This window comes from Xenopus tropicalis, chromosome 4 (genome assembly GCF_000004195.4).
Source record: "Xenopus tropicalis strain Nigerian chromosome 4, UCB_Xtro_10.0, whole genome shotgun sequence".
In the NCBI taxonomy this organism is placed as follows: domain Eukaryota; kingdom Metazoa; phylum Chordata; class Amphibia; order Anura; family Pipidae; genus Xenopus; species Xenopus tropicalis.
This window is the reverse complement of record NC_030680.2, coordinates 4,089,687-4,109,687: the sequence shown is the minus strand read 5'-3', so window position 1 is coordinate 4,109,687 and position 20,001 is coordinate 4,089,687. Positions and strand designations below refer to the sequence as shown.

Here is a 20,001-nt window from a genome sequence, read left to right as displayed (position 1 = left end):
GTCGCTAATTATTATTTGTACAAGGCAGTGAGTCTGAATTCCCCGTCTGTCTGACCCGGCGCGGAGTCTCAGAACCTCTCTGTGCCAATGTAACTACTGAGCAAACAGTCTGTCTCTCCCACCGCTGCACTGCTGCTCCTGACTGTAAGGCATAGTTACCAAAACTGTCAGAGCCGGCATTGCCCTATTACATTTGTATGGGGGAGAGGATTTGGGCCAGAACAATTCTGCACTATGGCATAGTTACAATTCTAACCAAATTGCACCTTATGAATACACCTAGGGGGAGTGTTTATCATAGTGTGTAAGCCAGCATCAACGGGGATGTCGCCCATAGCAACCAATCAGATCTTTGCTTTTGTTGGCGACCCTTATTGGTTGCTATGAGCAACATCACCGGTGATGTTGGCTTACACACTGTGATAAATATGCCCCCTAATGTACTGACAGGAACTTTGGTTGAGACAGACAAAATGTCTGCTATGGGGCATATTTATTATAGTGTGAATGCCAACATCACTGGTGATGCTGCCCGTAGCAACCAATCAGATTTTTGCTTTTTTCTAACTTGTAGGTGACTGTTAAAATTTAATTGCTGATTGGTTGCTACGGGCAACATCAAGGGTGATGTTGGATTATGCACTATAATAAATATGCCCCTATATGAGAGCAGTGTACTAGTATTTAGCCAGCCTCTTACTTGGCTACATGGGATACCGAACCAGGACCGCATTGACCCAATCTATATCTGTCCATATTGGTCGGGTAGGCACCCATTGATTATTATGCCCCTAAAATCCCATAGAAAATAGAGGGTGGCGTAGTTCCACTCTCCGCATGTTTGGCAAGATCTAATTTTACTTTTTGACTAATAAGCCCCAATGTGGTACCTGTAGTCTAGACCAGCAGTGCACAGAATACCAAGTGACAGTGACACACTGCTTTCAGTAGTAATTACATTTAGAAATATATTTAAAAGGAAAGGGAAAAAGTATTTACTGTATATTGGGGAGATGTTTTTTCATTATGCAGAATTGTCTGGGTTTACTTCCCCTTTAAAATATTTTATTGACGGAGTAAATAACCGTATCGTCCCAAAGTTGTTAATTAGTGTATAAATAATGATGCCTTTCTGTTAAGTGGCACATTGTTCTGCCCCAGGAACGGGAGGATTTAGGGAAAATTACTGGGTATAAAGAATCCTCCATTTACCCTGGGCCCCCCCCCCCTGGGATTTACTGGTTCCTTGTAATGAGCAGGGTGCTGCACCCACATGATAAACCTTATACTCCACTGGCAATTACATGGGATTTCATAGTCTGCTGCCCAAACATATAATAATAAATCCACTGTCGGGAATGAAATTATAGTCTTTATATGATACAGGTTTGTGCTTATTTACTGAAAACAGAGTCTCCCAATCATAATACCTACAGTTAAAGATGAAAAAATATTGTATCAGGAGTCAGAACCAGCAGTGCAGACAAGAGAAAGTGACAGACACAGTGACAGTTACACATAACTATAAACCCAGTGAGAATGAGGAATGAATGGGTATTGGGGAGTTGTATCAGGAGTCAGAACCAGCAGTGCAGGGAAAGGAAAGGGACAGACACAGTGACAGTTACACATAACTATAAACCCAGTGAGAATGAGGAATGAATGGATATTGGGGAGTTGTATCAGGAGTCAGAACCAGCAGTGCAGGGAAGGGAAAGGGACAGACACAGTGACAGTTACACATAACTATAAACCCAGTGAGAATGAGGAATGAATGGATATTGGGGAGTTGTATCAGGAGTCAGAACCAGCAGTGCAGAGAAGGGAAAGGGACAGACACAGTGACAGTTACACATAACTATAAACCCAGTGAGAATGAGGAATGAATGGGTATTGGGGAGTTGTATCAGGAGTCAGAACCAGCAGTGCAGGGAAGGGAAAGGGACAGACACAGTGACAGTTACACATAACTATAAACCCAGTGAGAATGAGGAATGAATGGGTATTGGGGAGTTGTATCAGGAGTCAGAACCAGCAGTGCAGGGAAGGGAAAGGGACAGACACAGTGACAGTTACACATAACTATAAACCCAGTGAGAATGAGGGATGAATGGATATTGGGGAGTTGTATCAGGAGTCAGAACCAGCAGTGCAGGGAAGGGAATGGGACAGACACAGTGACAGTTACACATAACTATAAACCCAGTGAGAATGAGGAATGAATGGGTATTGGGGAGTTGTATCAGGAGTCAGAACCAGCAGTGCAGGGAAGGGAATGGGACAGACAGACACAGTGACAGTTACACATAACTATAAACCCAGTGAGAATGAGGAATGAATGGGTATTGGGGAGTTGTATCAGGAGTCAGAACCAGCAGTGCAGGGAAGGGAAAGGGACAGACACAGTGACAGTTACACATAACTATAAACCCAGTGAGAATGAGGAATGAATGGATATTGGGGAGTTGTATCAGGAGTCAGAACCAGCAGTGCAGGGAAGGGAAAGGGACAGACACAGTGACAGTTACACATAACTATAAACCCAGTGAGAATGAGGAATGAATGGATATTGGGGAGGTGTATCAGGAGTCAGAACCAGCAGTGCAGGGAAGGGAAAGGGACAGACACAGTGACAGTTACACAGGCTCTATGTGTCGGATCTGTTTGCTCACACAGAGAAACACAATGTGCTGTACGAGAGATTCTGCTTTGTGAATATAACGTGCAGGAGCAGGGCCGGCGCCGGACAGAAGGGAGCGGCCAAGGAAACCTTTCTCACTGCCGAATTTGAGGCTGAATTAAACTACAAGGAGGTGACAGGTTGGTCCGTAGCCCCTCCCCCTCAATCACACATTAACCCCTCGCTTCCTAAACCTTTCCTGCTGCTTCTCTGCAAATAAGTATCTCCTGTTTTGTTGTCATTTGGTGGTTTGGAACAAACAAATCACGGGTAAGACGTGCTGGTGTATATGTGTTCCGTGTACATGGAAAGGGTTAAAGACATATCTGGAAAGGGTTCACTTTGCCTTTAGTGTAGGGGGCACGGTTGCTGAATGCCGCTCTGTTTGGGACCCCCCTTTAGACTCCTGCAGCTTCACGTGCGCCCGGAGGAAAGCGGAGAAACGGATGCGCAAGACGTTCCGGACGTTACGCAAAGCCATCAGCAAGCAGCAGTTCCACGCCCGCCTCTCCGGGAAGGAGCTCGACGTCGGCAAAAAGTCCTCCAGGCAGTCGGATTCACAGGAGATGTGTGGCACAGGGCAAGTACGAGTGGACGGCAAATGTGGTAAGGCAATGGGCCAGCGCTGGGTGGGAGTGGTCAGTGCTACGGCGCAAGTAATAGGGGGCGTGGCTTAATGTGCGCTCATGGGAGCTGCCATGTTTAATCCCCATGTATAGATTATTGTTTCTCCAGAGCAACTCTTCTCTGTGTATATCTGCCCTGTATCACCTTCCTCTCTGTCTGGGCAGGGTCCCTCTGTGTCTCCCCATTCTGTATGTGCCCCTCAGCCCCCCCTCTGTCTGGGCAGGGTCCCTCTGTGTCTCCCCATTCTGTATGTGCCCCTCAGCCCCCCCTCTGTCTGGGCAGGGTCCCTCTGTGTCTCCCCATTCTGTATGTGCCTCTCAGCCCCCCCTCTGTCTGGGCAGGGTCCCTCTGTGTCTCCCCATTCTGTATGTGCCCCTCAGCCCCCCCTCTGTCTGGGCAGGGTCCCTCTGTGTCTCCCCATTCTGTATGTGCCCCTCAGCCCCCCCTCTGTCTGGGCAGGGTCCCTCTGTGGCTCCCCATTCTGTATGTGCCCCCCCTCTGTCTGGGCAGGGTCCCTCTGTGGCTCCCCATTCTGTATGTGCCCCCCCCTGTCTGGGCAGGGTCCCTCTGTGGCTCCCCCTACTTTCCCTTTAATTACAAGTTATTAGGTGCTGTCTTTTCTCACTTTTCTCTGGGTAAAAGCGCAGAACAAACCCCCTAATTCAGCCTGACGGCCGGTGCGGCTCTGGGACAGACTCACACACTGATCTCGCTGTTCAGTTTCAATAATCCGTCACGGTGTTTAGACCCCTATTAGATACAATCTGACCCCTCTCTTGTACACCTTGGAGAGGAAGCCATTAATCACCCAGAGCTGACGTGTAAGTGCCCGAAACAAAGTAACAACCTGGGGGGAACCTAAATACCCCTGTAACATTGTATCAGTGCGACCTGGGGGGGTCAGTACAGCCTCGGGGTGTTATTGTTAGTCTGTATAAGTACTGTATTGTCCCGTCTGAGGGAAACCGTACTGTACTGTCTAAGGGAAACACTATGGCACCCCCTACCCATATGTATAAATACAAATATACAGAGAAGGAATGTTCTGGGCACACAATAAGCTGTACCCCCATACTGTACTGTCTAAGGGAAACACTATGGCACCTCCTACCCATATGTATAAATACAAATATACAGAGAAGGAATGTTCTGGGCACACAATAAGCTGTACCCCCATACTGTACTGTCTAAGGGAAACACTATGGCACCCCCTACCCATATGTATAAATACAAATATACAGAGAAGGAATGTTCTGGGCACACAATAAGCTGTACCCCCATACTGTACTGTCTAAGGGAAACACTATGGCACCCCCTACCCATATGTATAAATACAAATATACAGAGAAGGAATGTTCTGGGCACACAATAAGCTGTACCCCCATACTGTACTGTCTAAGGGAAACACTATGGCACCCCCCTACCCATATGTTAAATACAAATATACAGAGAAGGAATGTTCTGGGCACACAATAAGCTGTACCCCCATACTGTACTGTCTAAGGGAAACACTATGGCACCCCCTACCCATATGTATAAATACAAATATACAGAGAAGGAATGTTCTGGGCACACAATAAGCTGTACCCCCATACTGTACTGTCTAAGGGAAACACTATGGCACCCCCTACCCATATGTATAAATACAAATATACAGAGAAGGAATGTTCTGGGCACACAATAAGCTGTACCCCCATACTGTACTGTCTAAGGGAAACACTATGGCACCCCCTACCCATATGTATAAATACAAATATACAGAGAAGGAATGTTCTGGGCACACAATAAGCTGTACCCCCATACTGTACTGTCTAAGGGAAACACTATGGCACCCCCTACCCATATGTATAAATACAAATATACAGAGAAGGAATGTTCTGGGCACACAATAAGCTGTACCCCCATACTGTACTGTCTAAGGGAAACACTATGGCACCCCCTACCCATATGTATAAATACAAATATACAGAGAAGGAATGTTCTGGGCACACAATAAGCTGTACCCCCATACTGTACTGTCTAAGGGAAACACTATGGCACCTCCTACCCATATGTATAAATACAAATATACAGAGAAGGAATGTTCTGGGCACACAATAAGCTGTACCCCCATACTGTACTGTCTAAGGGAAACACTATGGCACCCCCTACCCATATGTATAAATACAAATATACAGAGAAGGAATGTTCTGGGCACACAATAAGCTGTACCCCCATACTGTACTGTCTAAGGGAAACACTATGGCACCTCCTACCCATATGTATAAATACAAATATACAGAGAAGGAATGTTCTGGGCACACAATAAGCTGTACCCCCATACTGTACTGTCTAAGGGAAACACTATGGCACCTCCTACCCATATGTATAAATACAAATATACAGAGAAGGAATGTTCTGGGCACACAATAAGCTGTACCCCCATACTGTACTGTCTAAGGGAAACACTATGGCACCCCCTACCCATATGTATAAATACAAATATACAGAGAAGGAATGTTCTGGGCACACAATAAGCTGTACCCCCATACTGTACTGTCTAAGGGAAACACTATGGCACCCCTACCCATATGTATAAATACAAATATACAGAGAAGGAATGTTCTGGGCACACAATAAGCTGTACCCCCATACTGTACTGTCTAAGGGAAACACTATGGCACCTCCTACCCATATGTATAAATACAAATATACAGGGAAGGAATGTTCTGGGCACACAATAAGCTGTACCCCCATACTGTACTGTCTAAGGGAAACACTATGGCACCCCCTACCCATATGTATAAATACAAATATACAGAGAAGGAATGTTCTGGGCAAACAATAAGCTGTACCCCCATACTGTACTGTCTAAGGGAAACACTATGGCACCCCCTACCCATATGTATAAATACAAATATACAGAGAAGGAATGTTCTGGGCACACAATAAGCTGTACCCCCATACTGTACTGTCTAAGGGAAACACTATGGCACCTCCTACCCATATGTATAAATACAAATATACAGAGAAGGAATGTTCTGGGCACACAATAAGCTGTACCCCCATACTGTACTGTCTAAGGGAAACACAATGGCACCCCCTACCCATATGTATAAATACAAATATACAGAGAAAGAATGTTCTGGGCACACAATAAGCTGTACCCCCATACTGTACTGTCTAAGGGAAACACTATGGCACCCCCTACCCATATGTATAAATACAAATATACAGAGAAGGAATGTTCTGGGCACTCAATAAGCTGTACCCCCATACTGTACTGTCTAAGGGAAACACTATGGCACCCCCTACCCATATGTATAAATACAAATATACAGAGAGGGAATGTTCTGGGCACACAATAAGCTGTACCCCCATACTGTACTGTCTAAGGGAAACACTATGGCACCCCCTACCCATATGTATAAATACAAATATACAGAGAAGGAATGTTCTGGGCACACAATAAGCTGTACCCCCATACTGTACTGTCTAAGGGAAACACTATGGCACCCCCTACCCATATGTATAAATACAAATATACAGAGAGGGAATGTTCTGGGCACACAATAAGCTGTACCCCCATACTGTACTGTCTAAGGGAAACACTATGGCACCCCCTACCAATATGTATAAATACAAATATACAGAGAGGGAATGTTCTGGGCACACAATAAGCTGTACCCCCATACTGTACTGTCTAAGGGAAACACTATGGCACCCCCTACCAATATGTATAAATACAAATATACAGAAAAGGAATGTTCTGGGCACACAATAAGTTGACCCCCGAGCTTCTTTTAAATAAATAAATGTCCCCGAGACAATGAGAATGGATTTGCGTCAGCTGAATGTTGCCCCACGTGGAGATGGCGGGACCCTCACCTCTTTATTAGGTTCAGTTTGAGCCGCTGAGATGCCATACTGTTTGTCTGGGGAATTCCTTATGTAAAAGCCACAATGTTCAAAAGCTTTTTAAAAGGACTATTTAGCCATTAATCCCGGCTCCCCGCGGGGCTCGCTTTGCATTACAAAGCCCCTTGGGTATTAAAAAAACCAGCTGCCCGAGCCTCAGAATGGGATTTTATTGGCCAGTGGAGACGCATATAAACGCGCGCTATGGTAATGAACTCTCCGAAAGGCAATTGGCAATTTTATGGATCAGGAATAAAAGAGCGACGGGGAATAACCCCGACATTCTTGGCCCCTTTAATGTGAATTTTATTGCACTGTGTTTCTCTCCCTCTGAAAATATTCCTTTATTATTGGCCCGCAATAATAAAAATAAATCTGGTTGCTAGGATCCCACTTACCCTAGCAACGAGGCAACAGCTTAAGTCTCACGCCTTATTCTCCTTATTTCTCAGTCAGCTGCCAGGCGGGGACTTACTATGACGGTGACAAGGAACAGTGTGTCCTGTGCCCTAATGGAACATATCAGACCGAGGAGGGGCAAATAACCTGTGAAACTTGCCCCGGCCCTGAGACCAGAGAGAACCAGAGGACAGCGGGAGCTCGTTATATAACGGAGTGTGTAGGTAATACTGATTCACACTAACATTATAGTAGGGTATTGTGTGCCCAGAGCATTCCTTCTCTGTATATTTGTATTTATACATATGGGTAGGAGGTGCCATAGTGTTTCCCTTAGACAGTACAGTATGGGGGTACAGCTTATTGTGTGCCCAGAACATTCCCTCTCTGTATATTTGTATTTATACATATGGGTAGGAGGTGCCATAGTGTTTCCCTTAGACAGTACAGTATGGGGGTACAGCTTATTGTGTGCCCAGAACATTCCTTCTCTGTATATTTGTATTTGTACATATGGGTAGGAGGTGCCATAGTGTTTCCCTTAGACAGTACAGTATGGGGGTACAGCTTATTGTGTGCCCAGAACATTCCTTCTCTGTATATTTGTATTTATACATATGGGTAGGGGGTGCCATAGTGTTTCCCTTAGACAGTACAGTATGGGGGTACAGCTTATTGTATGCCCAGAACATTCCTTCTCTGTATATTTGTATTTATACATATGGGTAGGGGGTGCCATAGTGTTTCCCTTAAACAGTACAGTATGGGGGTACAGCTTATTGTGTGCCCAGAACATTCCTTCTCTGTATATTTGTATTTATACATATGGGTAGGGGGTGCCATAGTGTTTCCCTTAGACAGTACAGTATGGGGGTACAGCTTATTGTGTGCCCAGAACATTCCTTCTCTGTATATTTGTATTTGTACATATGGGTGGAAGCTGCTGTATTGCTGACACAAGCAGACATCTATATATCATACATACAACATATCTTACTTATAGATACAGAATTAATTCCCAATATCAGATTATAGAGCCCTTTACATTCAGTCCTTTGGCGCATAGTAACTACAGAGACTTTTACAAGGTAACGTCGCCACCTAGTGTTCAGATAAAAATGACTTCTCCCTTATTCTTGCTGGGGCTTTATACAGAGCAGCCTATAAGAAGGATATGCTGTTATTATTTAATATTTTAAAAAGTAAATATTTTCTACAACATTATTTTACATAGTTTTACATTTCCAGGTAAATGTATACAATGTATTGTATTTTTCTCTAAATCAGGGATCTCCCTCTCTCTCATAGGTGTTTGCCCACCGGGCGAGTTCTCCGCTGATGGTTTCAGACCATGTGACTCGTGCCCGCTTGGCACCTACCAGCCTGACGGGGGGCGCACCTCCTGCTTTCCATGTGGGGGCAACCTGATCACCAAGCACCCCGGATCCACTTCATTCCAAGAATGTGAAACGAGAGGTGACTGAATGGGTCTGAGTCTGTTTAGTTTATCGGTGCAGCCGGCAGCAGAGAGTGTTCTTAGGAGTATAGAGAGTCCTGATTGGCTGGCACTCTCTCCCCAAAGTTATATAAAATAGAAGTAGGGTGTTAGTGAAGGAACAGACAGTGTCCTGTTTGGCAGGTATGCATTTGCAATTGTGCCCTCTGTATAAACAACCCCTCCCTCGCCCACTCTGAGCACTGGAGAGGTAGGTTCAATGGCACAGGTATGCGGCTTCTGCCTTCTTAGATAGGGCACAAATAACAGAATTGTGTGGAAATGTCAGTATTACCCAGGAAGACAACCCCCCCCTTCTCTAAATAAAGTGACCAAGTGCAAGGGGTTAGTGTGACTAACATTGCCTTTGTGTAACTGTGCAGTTCAGTGCTCCCCGGGACATTCCTACAACACCACGACGCATAGATGTGTCCGATGCCCCGTGGGCACCTACCAGCCAGAGTTTGGGCAGAATTATTGCGTATCCTGCCCCGGAAACACCAGCACGGACTTCGACGGCTCCACCAACGTGACCCAGTGTAAAAGTGAGTGAGTGATTTTTACTCTTCTGGAGCACAAAGATAAAGCAGGGGTTTATCCCTCCATCGCCTTCACCCCAATATCTGTCCATTGTATCACTCAGTTGCTGCGACTGAACAAACTCACATGTTACAGCGACACCTGGTGTCCATTAGAGGGAATGCAGGTATCAGAACCGACTTATTTACATCCTCTGAGCTGCCTCGTATTTTGTTTTGGTAACAATATTGTGGGCAATTGCTCAGATGGTGGGGTTGAAAGATAAAAATTTGATACCCGGTGCTATAGGATAAGCAGACTCCAACGCCGGGGCGGGGGGGGAAGGGAGGTGGTGCTGTAGGGTTCCATAATTGCCCTGCTGCCCCCTGTCTGACTGCAGCCAGCATCGGACTGGGCCGCCGGTGTACCGGTAAAAAACCCGGTGGGCCCTGGCCCCAGCGTCCCAGATCTGATCCCCCCCGGGCGCTCCCACGACCCATCATCTCCCTTCCCTGTTTCTATTAGGAGCGCTTAGGGGGAGGGGCAGGGGGTCATTGCGGGGGTGCAGGGGCCCATGAGGCAGAAGCCCCAGTGGGCCCTGCACCCCCAGTCCGACCCTGACTGCAGCCGTGGGCATAGAGAGGTATATGGGCCATTGGGCTGAGGAGCCGATGTGGTCCCCGATCTGACAGGGAAATCAAACCTGCCCAATCAAGACCTGGCCAATTTTAGACAAGATATTGGTTGGGTTGGCCTGTTGGGGGTCCCCATACTAGGGCCAAACGATCAAATTACAACCACAGGCACAGACGCTTTTTGACCTAGGACTCCATCAACGAGCCAATCTGCCGGAAAAAACAAACCTGCCCAATCAACACCTGGCCAAGTTTAGGCCAGATATGTCTGTTATTTTACTTTTTCAATAAGGATAAAGAAAAACAATATCTTTGTGCTCTGCTTCTGATACTTTGGTTCAGGAGTCAGAACCAGCAGTGCAGGGAAGGGAAAGGGACAGACACAGTGACAGTTACACATAACTATAAACTCAGTGAGAATGAATGGATATTGGGGAGTTGTATCAGGAGTCAGAACCAGCAGTGCAGAGAAGGGAAAGGGACAGACACAGTGACAGTTACACATAACTATAAACCCAGTGAGAATGAGGAATGAATGGATATTGGGGAGTTGTATCAGGAGTCAGAACCAGCAGTGCAGGGAAGGGAAAGGGACAGACACAGTGACAGTTACACATAACTATAAACCCAGTGATAATGAGGAATGAATGGATATTGGGGAGTTGTATCAGGAGTCAGAACCAGCAGTGCAGGGAAGGGAAAGGGACAGACACAGTGACAGTTACACATAACTATAAACCCAGTGAGAATGAGGAATGAATGGATATTGGGGAGTTGTATCAGGAGTCAGAACCAGCAGTGCAGGGAAAGGGACAGACACAGTGACAGTTACACATAACTATAAACCCAGTGAGAATGAGGAATGAATGGATATTGGGGAGTTGTATCAGGAGTCAGAACCAGCAGTGCAGAGAAGGGAAAGGGACAGACACAGTGACAGTTACACATAACTATAAACCCAGTGAGAATGAGGGATGAATGGGTATTGGGGAGTTGTATCAGGAGTCAGAACCAGCAGTGCAGGGAAGGGAAAGGGACAGACACAGTGACAGTTACACATAACTATAAACCCAGTGAGAATGAGGGATGAATGGATATTGGGGAGCTGTATCAGGAGTCAGAACCAGCAGTGCAGAGAAGGGAAAGGGACAGACACAGTGACAGTTACACATAACTATAAACCCAGTGAGAATGAGGAATGAATGGATATTGGGGAGTTGTATCAGGAGTCAGAACCAGCAGTGCAGGGAAGGGAAAGGGACAGACACAGTGACAGTTACACATAACTATAAACCCAGTGAGAATGAGGAATGAATGGATATTGGGGAGTTGTATCAGGAGTCAGAACCAGCAGTGCAGGGAAGGGAAAGGGACAGGCACAGTGACAGCAATATCTATACATAACTACAAGCCCAGTGTGAATGGAATGGATAGTAGGTTAGTTTGGGGGTGCAGTTCCCCAGTGTCGCTGTAGTTCTGTGATGCCAATGTGATCCTTGTTTCCAGACAGGCAGTGTGGGGGGGAACTGGGAGACTTCACCGGGTTCATCGAATCCCCCAATTACCCGGGAAACTACCCGGCAAACACGGAATGCACGTGGAACATTAATCCGCCGCCCAAGAGGCGCATCCTGATCGTGGTGCCGGAGATATTTCTGCCCATAGAAGACGACTGCGGAGACTATTTGGTGATGAGGAAGAGCGGTAGGTTTTAGTGATTGGTGGGGCCGAAACCCCTGGGACGGGGGGGGGTCGTTGTTTAACGGATACTGGGAAGTATTTGATTGGACATTGTCTTGTTTTTCCCTCCCCAAAAGCTTCATCCAATTCCGTGACCACGTATGAGACGTGTCAGACCTACGAGCGGCCAATCGCTTTCACCTCCAGATCCAAAAAGCTTTGGATCCAGTTCAGGTCGAACGAAGGGAACAGCGCCAAGGGCTTCCAGGTCCCGTATGTCACGTATGACGGTAAGAGAGTGGGTCGGGCTGGGGGGGGCAAATAGGAACCACCTTTGGGTTTGTGATGTTATTATACAGCCCAGGGGCAGATAGAAGGGACTATAATGGCTGCTATATACTCTATATACTGCATTTATATCCCAGCAAGGGTGGAACGTGATGGACGTACGTCTTTTTTCAACCTAACTTACTATGTTACTATGAGCCAATCCGTTTGCTTCTTACAGAAGACTATCAGGAGCTGATCGAGGACATTGTCAGGGACGGGCGGCTGTACGCGTCGGAGAATCACCAAGAGATTCTCAAGGTAATTCCCATTTTATTGCTCAGACTTCTGTTTTATATTTAAACCCCACCCTGATCGTTAGTTAATTGTAACAATTACAAAAACCCAGTAAAGTCTATGTAACAAGCTGGGCACTCAGGGGACGGGGCAGCCATTGGCTCAATAATCATCTGAATGCAAAACAAAAGGTTGTAACCAGAACTGCCCACTAGAGGGAGCCCCTCAGCTGTTACAGCAGTGAGAGAATTAGAACTAAATCAGATCAGATGCCCCTTCTGTCCCTAATATTTGCCCCGGTGTTTTATGTATCTGCCTCAGCCTGGGGTATATCTGGTACAGGGTTAGGGCAAGTTAGGGCTCAATATTGGACCAAGCAAGTGAACCCCTAAGTAGGTGGGTGCCAGAAATATCCCCCACCCATACAGACTTATTTTGATTGGCTGCCTGGAAGATCATTTGCACAGCAGTGTAACACGGCATAACCAGTCCCTCCTCCCTCCGCTATATTTAAGGATTGGAGAAAGACCGGGGAGGGGGACTATGGTACAGCAGAACCCACGTTCCAGGTCCCCTATTGCCCCCACCCACGTGGGGTTTGCTGTATACATAGTGCTAATAATTCTTCTTGGCAACATGTTGCTATGCTTATTGCCCCCGGTAACAGGCATATCTTAGTACTGGTTCTTGTATACCTCAGCTGCCATTGATGTAGTTTATTCTCTGGGGGGAACCAGTAGGTGCAGCCATAGTGTAACCTCACCCCTAGTTGGCACAGCGCCCCCCAGTGGCCAATTCAGTTTTGCTAACGTTGCTAACGAGCATTTACCCTTTACGTTCCAGGATAAGAAGCTCATTAAGGCCCTGTTCGACGTATTGGCGCACCCGCAGAACTACTTTAAATACACGGCGCAGGAATCGCGGGAGATGTTCCCCAAGTCCTTCATCCGACTCCTGCGCGCCAAGGTGTCCCGATTCCTACGCCCTTACAAGTAACAGCTCCGCCCCCCCCCCACCGCCGGGACTTTATCGTAAGAACAACGCGTTTCGCTTATTCGCTGGAGCAGTCCGGCCCACACCGCTGTGTGTATTGTAAATATCCGGATAAACGGACTTTTGCTGAACGCGCAGATTAGTACGGAATATAGAGACGCTTCTGGGCCACGGACCCTGCCCAGTATATAATCCAACCAATCAAATTGCTTCTACGAGTGCAACTGGGATACCAAGATCTCCCAGGATACCCCATGGGCACCTTCCCACCAAGCCAACCCTCCCCATTAATAACTATCAGAACCTTCCTCACTGGGTCCATTAGAACCCGATTCCCTCCAGTCTGAGAGAAGGGGGCGTTTCCCTTTGGGTTTCCGAATGCGACGGCGCAACGGATTGGACCTTTTGGCTTTGGATTTCAGAACCTAATGATTCCCACTGGGCCGGATGGATTTAACTGCAAGAACACTTGGGGCGTAGGAATATTTCCCCTTGAATTTGAATCCTTGGTATCAACTCCCTTGTCTATAGGGCGATAAAGCAGCTTTGGTTGAGTTGGGGGGTCATTATAAGGGGACTCCTTTGGCACTGGTTTCTAGGGTAAGATTACCTGGCAACCAAAGAGTAGATTAAATACCAGAACACAGAACTATTAAAGTGAATATTGCATTCATTATGTGCCCCCCCCTGTGCAAATGGACAAGTCTATGGAGTGGATCCTCTCCCACCAATGAGGGAACTGCCCCGGGGCAATTACAGATTTAGCTCCGGCGCCGAGGAGCTGACACTTTATCCGGGGGCCACACGGACCAATGACTTTGTGATTGTACATAATGTAAAAACGAAAGCTTTTCTAGACTTCATACAGATCGTATCTGTCGGATTTAGAGTTAGGATTTGGGGGGGGGGAGAGTATTTTTGTAGAGTATAAAAGCGCTTATTCCCCTCCCTGGGATTTACTGCGAGGAGCGAGGGAGGCGGCGCTTACGCACGGATATCGCTTTATCCGCTTCCGACCAACACAAACGTTCCCCGTAGGATTCCCTGTTCCTCTATATTCACCCTCCGTATGGAACCCAATGTACCCCCGGCTGGTTTCTACTTCCCTTCAGGTACCCCCAACCTCATTCTTTATGTAATTGGAACTCTGTATATATCTATAAAGAATAAAATCTCAGTAAATTATACCAAAATCTCTCATTTTGTCACCAAGAGAAGGAATGTTCTGGGCACACAATAAGCTGTACCCCCATACTGTACTGTCTAAGGGAAACACTATGGCACCCCCTACCCATATGTATAAATACAAATATACAGAGAAGGAATGTTCTGGGCACACAATAAGCTGTACCCCCATACTGTACTGTCTAAGGGAAACACTATGGCACCCCCTACCCATATGTATAAATACAAATATACAGAGAAGGAATGTTCTGGGCACACAATAAGCTGTACCCCCATACTGTACTGTCTAAGGGAAACACTATGGCACCTCCTACCCATATGTATAAATACAAATATACAGAGAAGGAATGTTCTGGGCACACAATAAGCTGTACCCCCATACTGTACTGTCTAAGGGAAACACTATGGCACCCCTACCCATATGTATAAATACAAATATACAGAGAAGGAATGTTCTGGGCACACAATAAGCTGTACCCCCATACTGTACTGTCTAAGGGAAACACTATGGCACCCCCTACCCATATGTATAAATACAAATATTCAGAGAAGGAATGTTCTGGGCACACAATAAGCTGTACCCCCATACTGTACTGTCTAAGGGAAACACTATGGCACCCCCTACCCATATGTATAAATACAAATATACAGAGAGGGAATGTTCTGGGCACACAATAAGCTGTACCCCCATACTGTAGAGCCTGGGTGCTGTGGGTACAGGGTTTCGCACGTTACAATGCAACTTTTAACAACATGAAGGTTTCTATAGCACAGAGTGCAGCCGCCCACACACATTTATTGTTCCAGATGAAAATATTTGTGTTCAAGGCAAAGCTGTTTGTGGTACAATGGAAACATCTTGTGCATCAAACTCACACTTATATTTCAGGCACCGTCACCAAGGTGGGTTCATTATTTAAAAATAATAATAAAATTTGGAACCCATGGACCCAGTACTGAGCCCCCAACAGAATGTGATGTGCATAATATTCAGTATAATATTGATTTATCTCTAAACCTTTGTAAATGGGACAGATCCTAATAAGTGGATCTGTCATACAGAATGCTCTGTTATACAGATAGCTAGAATCTCAGCCATAAAGCAGGGCAGGACTGCTGCTTACAATGGGGGGATCAGATAGGATCTGTGCCACTGTGACAGAATGCTCTGTTATACAGATAGCTAGAATCTCAGCCATAAAGCAGGGCAGGACTGTTGCTTACAATGGGGGGATCAGATAGGATCTGTGCCACTGTGACAGAATGCTCTGTTATACAGATAGCTAGAATCTCAGCCATAAAGCAGGGCAGGACTGCTGCTTACAATGGGGGGATCAGATAGGATCTGTGCCACTGTGACAGAATGCTCTGTTATACAGATAGCTAGAATCTCAGCCATAAAGCAGGGCAGGACTGCTGCTTACAATGGGGGGATCAGATAGGATCTGTGCCACTGTGACAGAATGCTCTGTTATACAGATAGCTAGAATCTCAGCCATAAAGCAGGGCAGGACTGCTGCTTACAATGGGGGGGGATCAGATAGGATCTGTGCCACTGTGACAGAATGCTCTGTTATACAGATAGCTAGAATCTCAGCCATAAAGCAGGGCAGGACTGCTGCTTACAATGGGGGGATCAGATAGGATCTGTGCCACTGTGACAGAATGCTCTGTTATACAGATAGCTAGAATCTCAGCCATAAGCAGGGCAGGACTGCTGCTTACAATGGGGGGGATCAGATGGGATCTGTGCCACTGTGACAGAATGCTCTGTTATACAGATAGCTAGAATCTCAGCCATAAAGCAGGGCAGGACTGCTGCTTACAATGGGGGGATCAGATAGGGTCTGTGCCACTGTGACAGAATGCTCTGTTATACAGATAGCTAGAATCTCAGCCATAAAGCAGGGCAGGACTGCTGCTTACAATGGGGGGGATCAGATAGGATCTGTGCCACTGTGACAGAATGTTCTGTTATACAGATAGCTAGAATCTCAGCCATAAAGCAGGGCAGGACTGCTGCTTACAATGGGGGGGATCAGATAGGATCTGTGCCACTGTGACAGAATGTTCTGTTATACAGATAGCTAGAATCTCAGCCATAAAGCAGGGCAGGACTGCTGCTTACAATGGGGGGGATCAGATAGGATCTGTGCCACTGTGACAGAATGTTCTGTTATACAGATAGCTAGAATCTCAGCCATAAAGCAGGGCAGGACTGCTGCTTACAATGGGGGGATCAGATAGGATCTGTGCCACTGTGACAGAATGCTCTGTTATACAGATAGCTAGAATCTCAGCCATAAAGCAGGGCAGGACTGCTGCTTACAATGGGGGGATCAGATAGGATCTGTGCCACTGTGACAGAATGCTCTGTTATACAGATAGCTAGAATCTCAGCCATAAAGCAGGACAGGACTGCTGCTTTTACCCCACATCTCTCCCATTTACCCCACCCAGGGGCAGTAAGGCTCATTCCCTCTATTACTCTTAATAACAGAGCTGAATGTTTAGGCCGGACCCTACAGGTTAGAGACAGGGTTAGGGGCCACATTGGAGCTGATAATTGTGTGGGAAATCCCAGTTATAGTCTCACTGACTCCTCCATCCTTTATTTAAAGGGGAAGTTCACTGATATATTATATGGAATAACATAACTACACTGTATCTAGGCTTTCCATGCACTTCACTTTACAGTAATTATAGAAGGCAGGAATTCTATCCGGATATGTTACTCATTGCCTAAACAGTCAGAACAAACAGTGCAGAGAGGCCGCTGATCCCTGAGCATTTGGGCAATTAAAGAGTTAACTCCGGGGCACAATGTTCCAGTGAGATCTGTTTCTGTGGTGCCGGCGCCAGGGTGTTAATTAGTGAGAATATTGGTGAGATCCGGCAGCGGCTCGGGAACAGCTCAAGTGGGAAATGATTAACCCCTTCCTGGCCGGCAGGGGCCTTGGGCTCTTGGGTTTTTCTGTTCTGCAAAAAGCCTGGAAATGGGATTCAGCGTCTCCTCTGTACATTCTATATCCGCCGATACCCCCTTTATCCATCCCCCCTTTATCCATCCCCCCTTTATCCATCCCCCCCTTTATCCCTCTCTCCCTTTATCCATCCCCCCCTTTATCCCTCTCTCCCTTTATCCATCCCCCCCTTTATCCCTCTCTCCCTTTATCCATCCCCCCCTTTATCCCTCTCTCCCTTTATCCATCTCCCCTTTATCCATCCCCCTTTATCCATCCCCCCCTTTATCCATCCCCCTTTATCCATCCCCCCTTTATCCATCCCCCCTTTATCCTCTCTCCCTTTTATCCATCCCCCCTTTATCCATCCCCCTTTATCCATCCCCCCCTTTATCCATCCCCCCCTTTATCCATCCCCCCTTTATCCATCCCCCCTTTATCCATCCCCCCTTTATCCCTCTCTCCCTTTATCCATCCCCCCTTTATCCATCCCCCTTTATCCATCCCCCCCTTTATCCATCCCCCCCTTTATCCATCCCCCCTTTATCCATCCCCCCTTTATCCATCCCCCTTTATCCTCTCCCCCTTTATCCATCTCCCCCTTTATCCCTCTCTCCTTTATCCCTCTCCCCCTTTATCCATCCCCCCCTTTATCCATCCCCCCTTTTATCCCTCTCCCCCTTTATGCATCTCCCCCTTTATTCCCATCCCCCCTTTATCCATCTCCCCTTTATCCATCCCCCCTTTATCCATCCCCCATCCATCCCCCCTTATCCATCCCCCTTATCCCTCTTCCCCCTTTAATCCATCCCCCCCCTTCTCTCCCTTATCCTCTCCCCTTATCATCCCCTTTATCATCCCCCTTTAATCCATCCCCCCTTTATCCCTCTCCCCCTTTATGCATCTCCCCTTTATATCCATCCCCCCCTTTATCCATCTCCCCCCTTTATCCATCCCCCCTTTATCCATCTCCCCCTTTATCCATCCCCCCTTTATCCCTCTTTATCCATCCCCCTTTATCCCCTCCCCCCTTTATCCATCCCCCTTTATCCATCCCCCCTTTTATCATCCCCCTTTATCCATCCCCCTTTATCCTCTCCCCCTTTATCCATCTCCCCCATTTATCCATCCCCCCCTTTATCCATCCCCCCCTTTATCCATCCCCCCTTTATCCATCCCCCTTTATCCTCTCCCCCTTTAGATTTCCCCCTTTATCCATCCCCCTTATCCCATCTCCCCTTTATCCATCCCCCCTTTATCCATCTCCCCCTTTATCCATCCCCCCCTTTAATCATCCCCCCCTTATCCATCCCACCCTTTATCCCTCTCCCCCTTTATCCCTCTCCCCCTTTATCCATCCGCCCTTTATCCCTCTCTCCCTTTATCCATCTCCCCCTTTATCCATCCCCCCCTTATCCCTCTCCCCCTTTATCCATCTCCCCTTTATCCCTCTCCCCCTTTATCCATCCCCCCCTTTATCCCTCTCTCCCTTTATCCATCCCCCTTTATCCATCTCCCCCTTTATCCATCCCCCCCTTTATCCATCCCCCTTTATCCATCCCCCCTTTATCCATCCCCCCTTTATCCCTCTCCCCTTTATCCATCTCCCCTTTATCCTCTCTCCCTTTATCCCTCTCCCCCTTTATCCATCCCCCTTATCATCCCCCTTTAATCCATCCCCCCCCCTTTATCCATCCCCCTTATCCCTCTCCCCTTTCATCCCTCTCCCCCTTTATCCTCTCCCCTTTATCCATCCCCCTTTATCCTCCCCCTTTATCCTCTCCCCTTTATCCATCTCCCCCTTTATCCTCCCCCCTTTATCCCATCCCCCCTTTATCCCTTCTCCCCCTTTATCCATCCCCCTTTATCCCTCTCCCCTTTATCCCATCCCCCCTTTATCCCTCTCCCTTTATCCATTCTCCCCCTTTATCCACTCCCCCTTTATCCCTCTCCCCCTTTATCCCTCTCCCCCCTTTATCCATCTCCCCTTTATCCATCTCCCCCTTTATCCATCCTCCCTTTTATCCCTCTCCCCTTATCCATCCCCCCTTTATCCCTCTCCCCCTTTATCCATCTCCCCCTTTATCCTCTCCCCCTTTATCCATCCCCCTTTATCCCTCTCTCCCTTTATCCATCCCCCTTTATCCATCCCCCCTTTATCCCTCTCCCCCTTTATCCCTCTCCCCCTTTATCCATCCCCCCTTTATCCTCTCCACCTTTATCCATCCCCCTTTATATCCCCCCCTTTATCCTCTCCCCTTTATCCATCCCCTCCCTTTATCCCTTCCCCCTTTATCCCTCTCCCCCTTATCCATCTCCCCCTTTATCCCTCTCTCCCTTTATCCCTCTCCCTTTTATCCATCT

General features: G+C 47.1%; 1 protein-coding gene across 6 annotated transcripts in view; it reads left to right on the top strand.

The window, feature by feature from the left end:
- scube2 (signal peptide, CUB domain, EGF-like 2) overlaps positions 1 to 14,676 on the top strand; it is a 51,244-nt gene extending 36,568 nt beyond the window's left edge. Inside the window, exons 15-23 of one of the 6 annotated variants that reach the window (XR_004222177.1) lie at positions 2,677 to 2,820; positions 3,083 to 3,286; positions 7,657 to 7,827; positions 8,912 to 9,079; positions 9,482 to 9,643; positions 11,763 to 11,956; positions 12,070 to 12,222; positions 12,441 to 12,520; positions 13,340 to 14,676. Coding sequence is in view for 5 of the 6 variants with exons in the window: in XM_031900199.1 (XP_031756059.1) it covers positions 2,677 to 2,820; positions 3,083 to 3,286; positions 7,657 to 7,827; positions 8,912 to 9,079; positions 9,482 to 9,643; positions 11,759 to 11,956; positions 12,070 to 12,222; positions 12,441 to 12,520; positions 13,340 to 13,492 (1,433 nt within the window). In the remaining variant the exon portion in view is untranslated. 6 annotated transcript variants of the gene reach the window in all.
- Positions 14,677 to 20,001: the final 5,325 nt, after the last annotated feature.